Below are 16,636 nucleotides of genomic sequence, written 5' to 3'. Positions count from 1 at the left end.
GGCAGGACTCCAATACCACTTGGTAGGACTCCAAATCCAGATGGTAGGACTCCAATTACACTTCTAATACCCCTTGATAAACTGTATCTAAGGATATCAGTAATAATAAAATAGAACGAATCGTCAATATGACATCTATTCATGACGTCATGAGCCCTGGCCAGTATACTAGGTTATATCTAGGTACACATGCATGAAGGTTATGCTACAAAAGTACGCACAATTCTCCCTGTCTATAATCAACGAGTCTACGCCACTGAGCTTTATACACAACGACTGTGACAACATTGTGCAGTCCATCATACATATCCGCAATAGATGGGAACTTAGCCAGCCGGTGAGTATACCAGAAATATACCACCTGCCTAGCCTTTTCCAAGTGTGCTGGGATTAGATTTTAGTTTAATAGACAACCTGTGAGTATATCAAAAATCTATAATCTGCCTAGCCTTGTTTACCGTCAAATCTAACGGGACCCTATTCCTAAAACTTCGATAACCTTCTGTCACCAGGCTGCATATCATGAACCGTGATAGTTAGATAAAATTATCACAGATAATGCAATTCTGTTGCCGCTGTAACAACAAATACTGAATATGAATGTAAACTGTATATGTATAATATATGTGTATCTTCCACAGAACAAACGTGATTTTTGCGCCTTGTATAGATTCATTATGCCCGTGAGTCCTACTCGACCTCGGCCGGTTTTAAAGTTACTTATAAAAAATATCCTCTTTCTAGGACTCAGTAACAGTCCACCAAAAGATACGTCCGAAAGACGTTCCAGGAACGCTACTGAACATGGCGCTCCTAAACTTGGGGTCCTGTGACCCTAACCTGAGGACGGCTGCGTACAACCAGCTGTGCGCCCTCACCGCCACCTTCCATCTGAAGATCGAGGGGCAGCTGCTGGAGACATCAGGTAAGAAAGACCAGCTTTTCGTACGAAGATGGGTAAGTAGCTCAGGAGGGGGATTTCTTTCGAAAATTTCGTTCTTTGACCACATTGTCGCTTTTCATCAGGTAAGATCTATCTGCCTCGCTTTTTCCCAACTATGATGGCATCAATTTCCAAACTGACTTGATGCAGATGAGTACCAATGTGCCAGATGGAGCGACTGTCTATCTGACTTCCCTAACACTTTATTAGGAGATCATTTACATGCAATGAACTCGATTAAGAAGGTTTCTAAAATAAGTTACAAAAATAAAAAGCACTGTCATTTAAGCCTTTATTTAAAGATATAGAAAAATAACCTATAGTCCGTGAGACGCAGAAGCCAATAATTATCAAAATAATTCAATTTAAAATAAAAAAACGCCTCTACATATTTACTTTTTCTTGTTCAAATGCCATACATGTATGTTTTCTGCACAGGTCTCTGCATACCCTCAAACAACACGATTTTCATCAAGTCCGTGAGCGAGAAGCTCGCTCATAACGAACCTCATTTGACTCTGGAGTTTCTTGAAGAGTGTATTCAGGTAATATGTCTTATGTGTATGGAAATAAGGTGCAATCAAATCTGAGTATGAGTATTTTGTTGATGTGAAATTGTTAGTAAAATAAACCCTAATAACGTAGAAAGTAATATACTTTATTGTTACTGTAATAAATCTTAAGCACATAGAAACAAGATTGAATTTCTATTGAACCTAAAAGTTCTCGTCGCGTCGTTCGCGTCCCGGGGTACCTGTATTTTGTAGTTCCTGAAGTTCCAGAGTTTTAATTAGTACTTTTGCAGTTTTCTTTTTATATTTATTTATGCAGGGTTTCCGTGGCTCTACGATTGAGCTAAAACATTTGTGCCTCGAGTACATGACACCGTGGCTAGCCAACTTGGTTCGGTAAGTTTTCCTATTTAAATTATTATTTATTTTAATGTACGCCTTGAAAGTTGATTTGCCGACTACCTATCTGAAATTAACCCAATCTGACAACTCGCGATTTTTACTTTAAGATTTTATTTTCATAAGTAAACAATCTTATTACTTTCAGCCAAAATCCCTTAACATGAACACTATGGACAGTTTCTTTTAAAATAAACTTTCACAGCTTCTGCAAGCCCTCCGAAGAATCCCGTCGCCAGAAGCAGGTAGCCCAAATCTTGGAGAAGCTGATAACCCTCACGATTGAGGAGACGGAGATGTACCCATCAGTGCAGGCCAAGATATGGGGCTCCATAGGGCACGTGCCCGAACTCATTGATATGGTGCTCGACAGCTTTATACAGAGGAGTGTTAATTCCGGTGAGATTTTGAAGAATTTGATAAAAAATAAGATATTACTTGGTCCGTCTAGATATCTAGGTAGCCTATAACCTTCAAGACCTTGACTGCCTCGTTGGTTTAGAGGTCGCAAGCGCGGCTGCTGTGCTCGAGGTCTCGGGTTCGATTCCCGGGTCGGGCCAAAATCGCTTTGTGGGTTTTCTTAAACCTTCACAAAGCAGCCCGTAGTCTGGAAGTTGGTGATTGATTCACCCGTGCATCGGAGAGCACGTAAATGTCGGTCCTGCGCCTGATGTCTTTCCGGTCGTGTCGGATTGCCGTCCCATTGGGTTATGAGAGTGAAGGAACGCCGTTCGCCGGCTGTGGACGCCATTATACCTACATTTACACCTTCAAGATACCACCTGTCTCCATACCAAGATTCATTGCAATCAGTTCAGCTGTTTTTACATAAATGCAAGCAAAAAAAGAAGGCTGAGTTCCAGTTTCACCGGCTATTGATGGCCTAGCCTATTAAGAACTTATCTGATAGATAAAATATAGCTTTTGGCTTTACAAGTCTCGGGTAGCATTAGAATTTACTGTCAGAAATTAACTGACACTTTATAGGTAACCACTGAAGTCCTCCTGCCCATATCCCAATTTTAATTGGGGTCGTTGCAGCATGTTTTCTCCTTCCATACTCTTTCTTCTGACTACCGTCCGATATTTTTTTAATAATAATTACATTTTTCCTTTCTATTTCAGGTCTGGGTTCTCCAATGATAGAGATCATGGCTGACACCGCAGTGGCTTTGGCTTCGGCCAACGTGCAACTGGTTTCCAAGAAGGTCATCGGACGAATGTGCAGGGTAAGCAAATTTTTAAGGTCGGGAATTGGATGGGTGGGCAGAAAAAAATCGAGGGTATTTTTTTTATATTTTTGAGACAATTTGATTTGCATGATATGTTGATTTTTATTTTTGTTGAATTTAAAGTTATTGGCAGATTTTTATCGATATTTTTTTTGTTGTTTAAAAAGTGTAATTTTATGTTTACGAAAACCTTTTCATTCTATGTTTAGATTGTTTTCATGCATGGAAATAATCATTAAAATAAGTATGGAGGTCATAAAAACATCTTTCTGGTCTCATTATGTTGGTGTACAAGTTCGTATGGTATCGTCAATCTATCAAACAATATCGATATTTTAAATTAATACTTACTGCTATCGTCACTAGTGCCACAACAATATTTAAAATATTTAGCTGAAGAGTTTGTTCACTTGGACTAATATCTATGACTACATGGCTGGTTTCAAAAAATATTTCAGCGTTTAATAGCCCATTTATCGAGGTAGGCTATCGCGGTTTCACCTTCTACCTTGCGCATCGGGATAAAAAGTACCCTGTAGACTTCTTGGATACATGTGCTATTTAACACTGTATTTCGTTTTTGAATCGATCTTACTGTCACTGGCACACTGAAAGTGAAAAGTATATAAACTCATCAGCTTTATAATATTAGAATAGACACTTTCATCCAAAGCATCATGACATGATTTGAGGATGCCGTACGGACTATCTATGTATCGACTACAAACAATATTTTTATGTGTATTTATCATCATAAAGAGTCTTGTCTACAATGAAATTAAATAGCTTAAGTTTTCAATCTGACAAAAAATGCAAAATGCGGGTTTATAAAAGTGTTAATATTTCGTATATATTTGCCCTTTTGGCGTAAAAACGATTCGATGTAGCAGACTTTGAAGTACGAGTAGACAAGACTTTTTAGCAATATACCTACTATCTTTTAGTTTACGTGTATAAGTGTTTGTGTCGTATACCATTTACCGAGAAACGCGAGTAAACGAATCCGTTCTTTTGCTAAAATACATAATAGTCCATTTGAGTCGAGGAGCTCGTGGCCGTATGAATATATCGGGTGTGTCGTTCACAATCACATTAAATTCTATCGCATATACTTTATGATATTCTATGGCGAATTGTAAAAAAAATAACCTAATCCATTCAGTGGTTTAGCCACAGGAGTCATTTTTCGTTTTTATAATTTACAACATCATGTGTAAAGCAGAGATAAAGTTACCGAATATCGAATCGAATCGGTATCGAATGTTTTGATCAGTTGACAGCTGTCAGTTTTCAAGGGAGAATTACAGTTTTTTGTAATGACTGACTTTTATATGGTGTTCTAATTTTCGCACATTTTTATTCTATTTACTTTGTTTGAAAAATTCATTTTTTTATTTTTACGTATTTTTCTTTTTTCTTTGTTTTAATGGATATATATTAACCAGTATATTAACGCATTTCATTTAATGTGATTATGAACGACACACCCGATATATGGTTAAAGCCTTAAACCCTTGGTCCGTGGATGGGCGACCCTCTTTTATGATGATTTTAAAAGACGAACTCATTATTTCTTATTGTAGTCTCCTACATATTACTTCTCCCGGGAGCAATGAGTGTTTAAAGTTTAAATGGACGTAGTTATGCAGAAACGTTCCAACCCACTGTACGCGTAAATGCTTATATCTCAAATTAAACTTGAATTTGAGATATAAGCATTTACGCGTTTCAGTTGTATTCTTTTTTATTCTAACTAGTAAAGGTACTAGAGGTTTTATTGTTGAATTATATTGAGTTTAGATAACCATATGCTAAATTTTAGGCTGTTCAATCACAATAACTCGATTTCGGGTGACTTGTGTCTTGGAACGTTTCTGCATAACTACGTCCAAATTACCTTGGTTAAATGGTATAGCTCTGTGTCTGTCTATGTAAATATGTGTACATACAGTTTCTGTGTCCCACAGGCCCTATCCAAACTGCCCAATAATATCCTGGGGCCCGTCACCCCGGCCACTGTGAGTTCATATACATTTGTTTTTTAGTTTTTACCATTTTTTAGTTTTTAGTTTTAACTTTTTTAGTTTTTAGTGACATCATGAGCTGGGATTTTTTGCGGTTTTGTTTTGGTATTTCGCATTCGCACGACGCTTTTTTTAAAAGGGTGTTTTGTATTATTGAACGTGGTAGGAGTTCATCAAAAAAGAAAACTGATTATTTGTAATAAAATTCTTATTTTTTACTATGTATATTAATTAAAATAAAATTCTTATATGTATATTTATTAAACCTAGATATACATTTTTATTGAAAGAATTTAAGGAAGTAAACTGAACTGTTAAAGGTATTTTTTCCATAAATGGTAATTTATTACGGATTTGATTTAAACATTTTATTGCTGTCATTTGAACATCTTTGGCATTCGACACGGGCAATCAGAAGCCAGTAAGTCTGACAACCAGTCTTACCTGGGGATATTGGGTTGCCCGGGTAACTAACTGGGTTGTGGAGGTCAGATAGGTAGTCGCTCCTTGTAAAGCACTGGTACTCAGCTGCATCCGAATAGACTGGAAGCCGACCCCAACATAGTTGGGAAAAGTCTAGGCACAGGCAGTATAGGTCTTTTGCTTCTTAGATCATCTTTTGTTCCATTTTTTCATTCTTAGCCACGCTAGGTTTTTATTTGCTTTTTTTATGATTTTGACATAAAACACAATAAATTGGCCAAGAGTGATCCGGTTATCCAAATTCCTGTGTGTGTTTTCTGAACTTTTTGATGTTTTTTCAGCTTTATACTTAGTAGTTTTTATATTAGGCTTTCTTGTTTGTTTGCCGCTGTTATAGAAAAGCGAGCATGTAATTTTTTTGAAGATTAAAATTCGATATTTCTTTATATATTTTCGACATAGGTAAGTCAGTATTTTCTGAAGAATTATTACAATTGCATTTCATAAAAAAAAATAGTTTTAGTTTATGACAACACTTTAGGACACAAATGTCTTAGTTTAATAAAAAAATGCATCTGAAAGACTGAAAATATATTTGGTAAAAAAAAATTACGCGACAATTACTGCGTTTGATAAACAGAACATAAGAAAATCCATTCAAATAATATAATTTTACAATATTCTCAGACATCTACAGAATAACATCTGACTATCACCCGTCAAAAATCGTAAATCACCAGTAAAACCAAGCACAAAATAAGTTAGTTAATAATCACTAATCTAGTGCTATATTTCAGGTGGTAGACAAAACTTGTCACTCGCCGACCGCCATGTTGGAACAGCATATGATGTGGGATGACATCGCTATCCTTGCTAGATATTTGGTAAGTATTCCACTCACATCACGGGAGAACTAGTTCCCGTAGGCGGGAAAAAAGTTACCAAGTCCTATCTTAGGCTCTAGACTATGTACTATGTATCAAATTAAGTTTTAATCGGTTCAGTGGTTTTTGCACGAAAGAACGACAAAAGACTAACACTTCGATGGCATTCTACAGCGATATCCAATGATAGTTGGGCAAACTATGACACTATAGTCTTACCGGTTAATCGGTGCATCTGGTCACACTGAAAGCCGACCCCAACATAATAAGGCAAGGCTAGGTACACGATGATGAATCGTGTTCATAGTAACTGGGTTTCGGGGATAAGATTGGCAGTTGCTATATGTTAAGATGCTGAGCGTACTCAGCTACATCTGGTCACTCATTCTACTACATAGGAAAAGACTAGGCTAATAATATAATTGTATCAGTGGATGCCATCTTAGAATTAAGTTTGGGGGGTCTTTTATGAAGCTAAAAGACCTAAAAGAATGAGAAAAGCAATGTCTTTCCTTACATTTCCAGCTAATGTTATCGTTCAACAACTGCCTGGACGTGGCGCGGCACTTGCCGTACCTGTTCCATACCGTGACGTTCCTCGTGTGCTCGGGCACCGTGTCCATGCGGGCCGCCACCCACGGCCTGGTCATTAACATCATACATTCCTAACAGCAATGTCTTATTGCTTAAAGATGACTGTCTTAGCCAAACATCTTCTTAACCCGAAATATATGATAGGTCCTGTCATCTTTGGCAGTCGTTAGGAGAAGTCTATGACTATTAGGTCCTCATGGAGGTGTTTGATGAATTCTACCTCTATAGGACCCCTTGTACTGCTTGCATCAGGTCACTCTTAAAATTGACCACAGTATATAAGGTCTTGTTCCCGTCATCTTTGGCAGTCGCTAGGAGTAGCCTTTATTTAGGAGTTTCATTATAGGGTCCTAGGTCCTACTGGGGGTCTTTTGGCGTATTCTTCTGGAAGTAGACCACAATATAGGAAAAGGCTAGGCATATAATATAATTGTATCATAGGACGCCATCTTAGAATGAAGTTGAGGGGTCTTTTATCAATCATACCTTCTTCTTTTGTTCTTTTAGCAACATCTGTCCTTATATTTCCAGCTAATGTTATCGTTCAACAACTGCCTGGACGTGGCGCGGCACTTGCCGTACCTGTTCCATACCGTGACGTTCCTCGTGTGCTCGGGCACCGTGTCCATGCGGGCCGCCACCCACGGCCTGGTCATTAACATCATACATTCCCTTTGTACTTGCACTACGCCGAGTTTTTCTGGTGAGTACTGTTATTTTTTTTCATATAATTATTATTTATTTAGGTGGTTACTGTATATGTTCTATATCGTTCGAGGAGCTCGTGGCTATGTAACCTCCATGCGGGCCATGGTTGGTGGGTGAGCATCTTGTCATGACGAGTTCCTCAGTGTTTCGGAAGGCACGTTAAGTTGGTGGATCCCGGCTGTCATTAGAACATTTTTGACATTTATTACGGGTAGTGAGAAGGCTGACAACAATTTTAATTAAGGTATTGGGCTGCCCAAGTAACTGGTTTGAGGTCAGATAGGCAGTCGCTTCGTGTGGCACACTGATACCCAACTATGTTCGGCAAGATTGGAGACCGATCCCTACATAGTTCGGAAAAAGTAGGCAGATGATTAAAAAAATATTTACTTGAAAATCGAAGAGACAATAGTTTTTAATAATTATATAATTTTCAGAGGACACCCAGCGCGTACTCCGTCTATCTCTGGATGAGTTCGCGTTGCCCAAGTTCTACCAGATGTTCGGCATTTCGAAGGTCAAGTCGGCAGCTGTGACCGCCTTCAGGAGCCCTTACAACAGACATACTAATGACTGGTAAGAGAGATGATTTTTGTAACTGTATATTGTAATTTATTTTGAGGGATATAGGTTGTTTGGAGAGAGTAGATGGGTGTCAAAATGCAGGGTGTGACTATGTAACATTCACACGATCCTACGTTCATAAGGTTAAGCAAAGTTTGGCACAGTCGATCTGGGGATGTGTGACCAATCCCAAAAGACCAAAAAATTCTCCGTGTTTCGGAAAGCAGGGTTTCAAAATAGTCAACATACACTGCAATTGATTCGTATATTATGTTATAGTATAATGTTGCATTTCTAAAAAGTCCATGCTTAATCCTACACATGAAAATTGTTAAGCAGCCAATGTGCCATGCCAGCTTTACATACCCGGGACTGTCTGGAATCGCTTGGTGGGTTTTAGAAACTTTCACAAAGCAGCCCGGAGCTTGGAAGTTGGTGATTGATACACCCATGCATCAGAGAGCACGTAAATGCCGGTCCACCGCCTGATCTCTCTCCGGTGGTGTCGGATTGCAGTCCCATCGGGCTATGAGAGTGAAGGAATAGTGAGTGCACCTGTGTCCAAGCAAATGCTTGTGCACTGTAACATGTCCTGCGCAGCTGGCTGATCTCTCTACATGAGAACAGCCGCCGAGGACATCACAACACTCGTAATGTTATCCCCCGCAGGTATTCGGAACACTCATATACAACATGTACCGAAGCAGGCACAGTCGCGTGCACAGGCACTACTCACACGGACCGGGAGCGTCTACCTCTGCAATCTTACACACCATCCCAATATACACAATGTTAACACTCGTAACTGCCTCGTTGGTCTAGCTGTCGTAAGCACGGCTGCTGAGCACGTCGTCTCGGGTTCGATTCCCGGGACGGGCTGGAATCGCTTTGAGGCTTTAACTAAGCAGCCCGGAGCCTGGAAGTTGATGATTGATAGATACGCCCGTGCATCGGAGAGCACGTAAATGTCGGTCCTGCGCCTGATCTCTCTCCGGTCGTGTCGGATTGCCGTCCCAATGAGAGTGAAGGAATAGTGAGTGCACCTGTGTCTGCGCAAATGCTTGTGCACATTATATGTCCTGCGCAGTTGGCTGATCACCTTATATAAGAACAGCCGCCGTAGCCGATAATCGGCTAGGAGAACATCATAACACTCGTAATGTTATCCCCTGCAGGTATTCGGAACACTCATACACAACATGTACCGAGGCTGGCACAGTCGCGTGCACCGGCACTACTCATACGGACCGCGAGCGTCTACCTCTGCAATCCTTGGAGATCATCACGGATGCTCTGCTGGAGATCATGGAAGCTTGCATGCGGGATATACCGGACTGTGATTGGTTGCATACTTGGTAATGTATTAGGAACTTTAATACATTTTAGTAGGCTCTTAAGTGATGGTAAATTATCTTGAAAGGAAATTTTATTTTCAAACTCGCTTTACATGTAAATACAATAAAAACAATTGCATCAAAGGATTCACTATTTTCAGCAGAAGTTGATGTGTTTAATATTTATGTAGGTCTTTGTAAAGAAATTGTTGCAAATTTTTTTATCTTTAGCTAGAGTCTGTTTACAATATTTATTTAATTTAATTGTGAAGTAAATTATTTTTGTCCGACTTCTCTAACCGTCTTCATATTGTATCGTATCGTTTCAAGATTGGCCAGTGTCTATGCATAATATTTCTTTTGTTTTATGTTAAAGTAAACTATTTTTGTCGTTCTTCTACGCGATTCTTATTCATATTGTATCGTACTAACTGTTTAAAGTTTTAGTGTAAAAACTTTATAGTAATACTAATGTTTTATTATAACTCCAGGACATCTCTAGCGAAAAGCTTTGCGTTCTGCTTCAATCCGGCGCTGCAGCCGCGAGCACTCATCGTGTTTGGATGTATCAGTAAGTTCTATTCTAACTAAAAGTCTTTTAAGAATTGTTGCTAATAAAAAACCTCAGAAACGATTCAAGTATAGAAAAAATATTTTAGTTAAAAATGAAATATCTTCATATATTGACGCACATCAAGTACAGACTTTACACACAAGTCCGCAAATGATAAAGTATTTGCAAAGAATATAATATTTAGGATTAAAACAGGATCCTACTACTAAGGCCTTATATCTGATGAATCGTGATAGATATTTGAAATTTTCGGATGATTTATTTCTCTTGCCGCTATAACAAAAAATACTGAAAACATATCTATTTAAGACCATTTAACAAACCTGAATTTTGGCAACACAGAACCATTCATTGCTCCAATCCGACTTGCACTTGACCAATATTTTTTTTAACCCCCGACGCAAAAACGACGGGGTGTTATTGTTAAGTAATTAAACTCTGAAATTACACTGTGTATGAAATAATTGAACTCCCTACAGGTAAGAACGTGACAGACGATGACATGAAACAACTTCTCCGTATCCTGGTGAAGGCTCTTGAATCCTTCAACGATCTCGCACTGCTCGAAGCTCTCATCATGGCGCTCACTAGACTACAACCATTATTGTATCCGGTACGTTTCTCATCATCATCGTCTTCGCTTTTCCCAACTATGTTGGGGTCGGCTTCCAGTCTAACCGGATGCAGCTGAGTACCAGTGTGCCACATGGAGCGACTGCATATCTGACCTCCTCAACCCAGTTAACCGGGCAATACCCCTTGGTTGGACTGGTGTCAGACTTACTGGCTCGAAACTACACTGACCCTAAGTGACATAGAATATAGTTTAAATGGTACAGGAAGTGGATTACTCAGGACGAGGGTGACATCACTAGCAGAAGGAGTTTGTTAATAAACTATCTTCCACACTTATTATCAGACAATATTTACATGAGCCCTGTAGCTATTACCTTAAAAAAACACTGACTTATTATAATTTTTATTTCTAGGCATCACCAATCCACAAGGCTCTATTCTGGGTAGCACTATCCGTGTTACAACTAGATGAGCCGACGTTGTACGCCGCTGGTTTGGCCTTCATGGAGCAAAACCTTCATACTTTGGAGTCACAGGGCCACTTCCAGCAGAAGGTAAGATATATGTTAAAATTATAGTGATAGTTGGTTGCACCATTTCTTCTTCTCAGCAAAAACACATAGGAAATGTATAAATAGACACCTACACATACACACACAATACACAAGTAGGCCCCCGCCAAATCCGAGTGGGGCGGTGTAATTTTTATTCATTATCATGTTGGCAGGAAAATACTACCTATATTATGTAATATTTTCTCATAGTGTATTTCCATTGACAATCACATAATAAACGCGACCTAAAGGTATCTTCTAACTTAATAAAAAAATAGAATTTCTACGCAGACAGGCATTTTTTCAAGCGAAGACGAAGTATTTTAATAACGAAATTCTATGGGCAATTTAAAATACCCGTACCACTGCGATGGAGTTTAAGCCTTATAGCCAAAGCAATTAAGATGGTGTTTTCTAATAATATATTGATATTTTCTTACAGACCTTGGAGCAAGTCATGATGGAGACCAGGGAGCCGTTGGAGTGGCATTTCAAGCAGATGGATCATGCTGTCGGTTTGAGGTATGTATGTTGATAGTATGTACATAAAGAGGAAGAATTTATTTGTTCGTTTGAACTCGGTAAAAGCAGGAATTTCTTGATCTGACTTGAAAAAAAAAACAGTGTTACATCCGTTCAACTTTTATTATCCTGGAGCGCGAAGTAGCTCCCACGGTAATCGGGTGAAACTGCTGGCGGAAAATTTTTTGAGTTTATGCTCCAGAATTATTAGACCTACACTTTATCATTTTGTCTCAGTTTCCGTTCGAACTTCCACTTCGCGCTGGTGGGTCACCTGGTGAAGGGTTACCGTCACCCCATGGCCGCCACTGTCTCCCGCACCTGTCGCGTGCTCGTCAAACTGCTGTCTCTGGCCGCACTGGGTGACAAGTTCCACGTTACTGCTGATACTGTCGCTTATCTTACTGGTATGTTAATAATTTTTATTTATAAGTATTTATTCTTCATACTGAAATTACATTCATACGCCTTCTGAGGCAAATTTTGGTGGTACTAATTTTATTAAAATTGTGAACATATTTAATACCCAAAATGTATATGAAAGAAAGATGTGCAAATAATAGCCGGAACTCACCAACTTAACGTACCTTTCTATTTATCTATCCAGTTACAAACTGCATTTATGAATGAACTAAAGAAATAACCATTTCATTTGTTCACAGCACTAGTGTGCGTGAGTGAAGAAGTTCGTTCTCGTTGTCACGTGAAGCATTCTCTGCCGAAATGGTTGCCCGACAACTGTGATCATTACTGTCCCACTGCTGAACATCATCAGGTATGTGACAGTATCATTCATTCATTCACTCACAGCACTAGTGTGCGTGAGTGAAGAAGTTCGTTCTCGTTGTCACGTGAAGCATTCTCTGCCGAAATGGTTGCCCGACAACTGTGATCATTACTGTCCCACTGCTGAACATCATCAGGTATGTGACAGTATCATTCATTCATTCACTCACAGCACTAACACTAGTAAAGTAGAGAACGAACTTCTTCACTCACGCACACGCGTGAGTGAAGAAGTTCGTTCTCGTTGTCACGTGAAGCATTCTCTGCCGAAATGGTTGCCCGACAACTGTGATCATTACTGTCCCACTGCTGAACATCATCAGGTATGTGACTGTATAATTCATTCATTCAGTTATTAGATTTAGCAGTGATTATTTTAACACCCACTTTTTGATGCCTTTTGGTGAAAAATATTAAGGATATTCTTACGTTTTGGTGTAGTTTAATCACCACAAAAAGTGTTTTATTTTAACCCCCTTTGTGGCACCATATTTATTTAAATATGTTCATCAAAACATTGAAATAAAAAGTTAATAAACCAAAGTTTGAGAAACACCGATCGGAAAGAGCGAACATCAAAAAAGTCAAAAATCAAAGATATGTGCAAATAAAAGTAAATGATTCCCGTATCCTACGGACGAAATGGTACCATATTCCTAAGACTTCAATATCCTTCTGTAACCATAATGTATTTCATCATCATCAGTGGTCTTTTACATGTATAAAAAATGATTTAAGTTTTTAATCCTTGTCAAGTTTCTTGGTTCTGGCACTTGCGCTGATGACTAACAAGGCCTATGCGGGAGCAACAGCGCCGATCGTAACGTACTCATGAACCGTGATTCTTAGACAGTTGAAGTATTCATAGCTGATGTATATTTTATGTTTTATTTCCAGTCATCGATCCTGATACAGCCGTCGACATCACACAGCTCCTGTCACAGTCGTCGACAGAAGTCGTGGGATGTACTCGACCAGGCCGCCATATCGTCTGCCCATGGTGGTGAGATTTATATTTATTAATTATTTACCACTGTTTGACACGTATTACAGTAATAAATAAAGGAATCACATACACTAATACAAGCTGTTGATTTGCATGCGTGCCATAGTCAAGGACATGATTATACTAATGATTCTCAACCCAAATCAACAAAAAAATTGGTACGAAAATTTTTTATTTTAATTTTTTTTCGGAAATTCGTCAATGTCACTTACCCGTTTTCAAACTCGGCGCGTATGTTACTGGCCTCAAAACCGTGCTGCTCCCTCACACAAACGCGAACACAAAGCATACGCAACGATTATTCATTAATTTCATTCATAAAATTGGATTACTTCTGAAATACTACGACATTACAATGACAAAAAAAACAGTGCGTATTAGCTATTTCCCGTCCACTGTAATTCCAATCGATTATTTACGTATTTTATGTCCTCCTCCTGAAGTATGGCACAAATGCAAATCAACACCTTGTATAACATTTTTTTTAAATGTTTTCACAAAGGGCTCCGAAATAACTGGAATTATTGAAAAAAAGATTTCACTGTTGGTAAGCTAGTCTATCCCCGAGTACATTTTATCCTGGTAAGGAAAGTAGTTCCAACGGGATGCGGGTGAAGCTGTGGATAGGCTGGCATTTTATGAAATTAAAAAAATATATACAGGGTGGCCCATCCATAGGCGTCCAAAAGAAAAAAATAGAAGCTCTATGCTGTGGGGTATCCGAATCACCCCCATGTATGTTCAGCGATTTTTTGTAGTTTAGGAGCTAGAATTGTTTTAATTTTTTTTCCGTAATTTTCATTTCAACATTGTTTTTTCTAAAACTACAAAAAATCGCTGAACATACATGGGGGTGATTCGGATACCCCACAGCATAGAGCTTCTAAATTTTTCTTTTGGACGCCTATGGATGGGCCACCCTGTATGTCAACACGGTAAATGAAAGTGTCATTATTAGCCAAATGTATATGATAAAGGATGGTAAAGGATTTTTTTTACTAGTCTACTACCTATTTTTGTAATGCCTGCCTCTATTTCAATTCTTACCAATCTCATTTCCATTTCCAACAAAACGTCCTATATTCTAATTTGTCAGGTAAATCGCCAACTTTACAATCAGGCAGCGGTGGTCACAGCCCGCACTTGGCCACAATACCACATCAGGTAATATCATTTTTATTATATACTTATATCATATATGTACTCATTATTATCATATATCGTTATATACCATGGTATATTTATGACGAATTTATTGCACCTACGATTTTTTTAAATCTGTCTTATTTGACAAAACAAATTAATTTGCTGAACTCGAGATAAATTTTATGTTGTTTAAGAAATCAATATTAACGAACCCATATTGGACTTTAACATTGGGTATTGTTAATTGTCTATCTTGGATTTATTTTTCTGGTTGATAGCAATTTCTTTGCATTTTGTAAAAACCTTTACAAATCACTGATTGTCAACCCACTTTGAAGAAATGCCTTTTTTTGTGAATAAACTTTTACTTACATAGGTCTTGCTAAAATTCTACTTCACTATACCAAGTTTTACCGAAATCAATTCAGCTATTACATACTATTACTACATAAATAATTTCTCCCAAATCAATGATATTCGTAAAGATTTGTGATAGTAAAAGTTAAAATAAAAATAATATTAGTAAAATTATCTATCGTGGTGCAATAAATCCAATAGAAAAACAACTGTATGTCGGTGTTTAGTCAAGGAATGGCAGAAAAACGAGTTCTTTTCAGTTTATACTCACATCTGGTTCGGGAAAGCTATTTAAATTTTATCTTAATATAATGTACTAAAAGAAATACTACCTAATATTAATAAATTATAAAAAAAGAATCCCATTTAAATTATGTTACGCCGTAGCTTGTAATATGCTACGCCGATCATTATAAAAATTAAATACAACTATAAAATCGACCCTGAGATAATAAAATAACATTATAAAATATGCTTAATACATTTGTATTTTTTTTCGCGATTCAAATTATTAAAAATTCTTAAACTTTATTTTTTAAATAACCATGTATCACAAAATAACGGAATCAAACCATTTTTAAAATGCAGTCTCATTAAGTAACACATTATTTATTATTTCAATTGATAAAAGATTAAAGAACTTATAAAAGATTAGAGAAACTTATTAAAATAAACGCGTTTCCCAACCAGATGAACAAAATTGGCTTGTTAGCGTTTCATTTGACAGTAATGACAGCTTTGTGTAAAGTGACATTCTAATATCATGACAGAATTATATTTATCATGAGTAATTGATAAAATATTAACTGAAAAAATGCCTTCAGATAATATTTTAGAAATTTTAGACATTTTGAAAAACATAGATTTTTGGTTGTTTGTACTTTAAGGCCCTGAATCGATTTTGTTACACTATGCCGGGTGGCATAGGCTATATTTTATCGTGGTACGGGAAAAGTTACCATCGGATGTGGGAAAAAAACGTAGGATTTAGCTAGTTATTTTCATGAAGGACTGTTACTATGATTATTTTCAAAAAAAAATAGCTCCTGGACATCTATCTGAAGACATTTTTTCTAAGTATTGACAATAAATAACTCTAGTACATATTTACCAATACATAGCAAATAAATATATATATATTCTATCATATCTATTGTGCGTAAGTAAATTACTTTTAAGCCTTATGTGTAGCCCTCAAGACGCGGGCGGAAGCTATATGTATTTGAGAAATTACAAAAAATAAAACTGGTTTCAAAAATGCTTATGAGTAAACCCTTAAGTGATTTTTTAATTTATACAATATTTTTAGTTAACTCAGTTGAACTGTTAATAATTGGTGATAATGTACTAGAGTTATGACACAAACAAGTTCGATCGTTACTGGAATCATGCAGCCATTGTCTGATAGTGATGTATTAGATATTATACTTATGTTCTGTTCTACTTCCTTTTCTAATGGCGGGTTGAAGAATTCTCTAAAATTCTAAAATAAAATCCG

The 16,636-nt window shown here is 37.5% G+C and overlaps 1 protein-coding gene across 1 annotated transcript in view; it reads left to right on the top strand.

The window, feature by feature from the left end:
• Positions 1-16,636, top strand: part of LOC124643694 (neurofibromin) — a 79,358-nt gene that overhangs the window by 51,011 nt on the left and 11,711 nt on the right. The window contains exons 40-57 of the mRNA XM_047182730.1: positions 745-925; positions 1,382-1,488; positions 1,775-1,851; positions 2,060-2,253; positions 2,980-3,083; positions 5,054-5,104; positions 6,331-6,417; positions 7,543-7,714; positions 8,157-8,295; positions 9,459-9,638; positions 10,109-10,188; positions 10,671-10,804; positions 11,181-11,321; positions 11,764-11,843; positions 12,081-12,250; positions 12,506-12,618; positions 13,527-13,632; positions 14,732-14,799. Coding sequence (XP_047038686.1) covers positions 745-925; positions 1,382-1,488; positions 1,775-1,851; positions 2,060-2,253; positions 2,980-3,083; positions 5,054-5,104; positions 6,331-6,417; positions 7,543-7,714; positions 8,157-8,295; positions 9,459-9,638; positions 10,109-10,188; positions 10,671-10,804; positions 11,181-11,321; positions 11,764-11,843; positions 12,081-12,250; positions 12,506-12,618; positions 13,527-13,632; positions 14,732-14,799 — 2,184 coding nt within the window. The remainder of the gene's footprint in view (positions 1-744; positions 926-1,381; positions 1,489-1,774; positions 1,852-2,059; positions 2,254-2,979; positions 3,084-5,053; positions 5,105-6,330; positions 6,418-7,542; positions 7,715-8,156; positions 8,296-9,458; positions 9,639-10,108; positions 10,189-10,670; positions 10,805-11,180; positions 11,322-11,763; positions 11,844-12,080; positions 12,251-12,505; positions 12,619-13,526; positions 13,633-14,731; positions 14,800-16,636) is intronic.

Source organism: Helicoverpa zea, chromosome 28 (assembly GCF_022581195.2).
Source record: "Helicoverpa zea isolate HzStark_Cry1AcR chromosome 28, ilHelZeax1.1, whole genome shotgun sequence".
NCBI classification, from domain to species: domain Eukaryota; kingdom Metazoa; phylum Arthropoda; class Insecta; order Lepidoptera; family Noctuidae; genus Helicoverpa; species Helicoverpa zea.
This window is presented reverse-complemented; position numbering and strand designations above follow the sequence as displayed.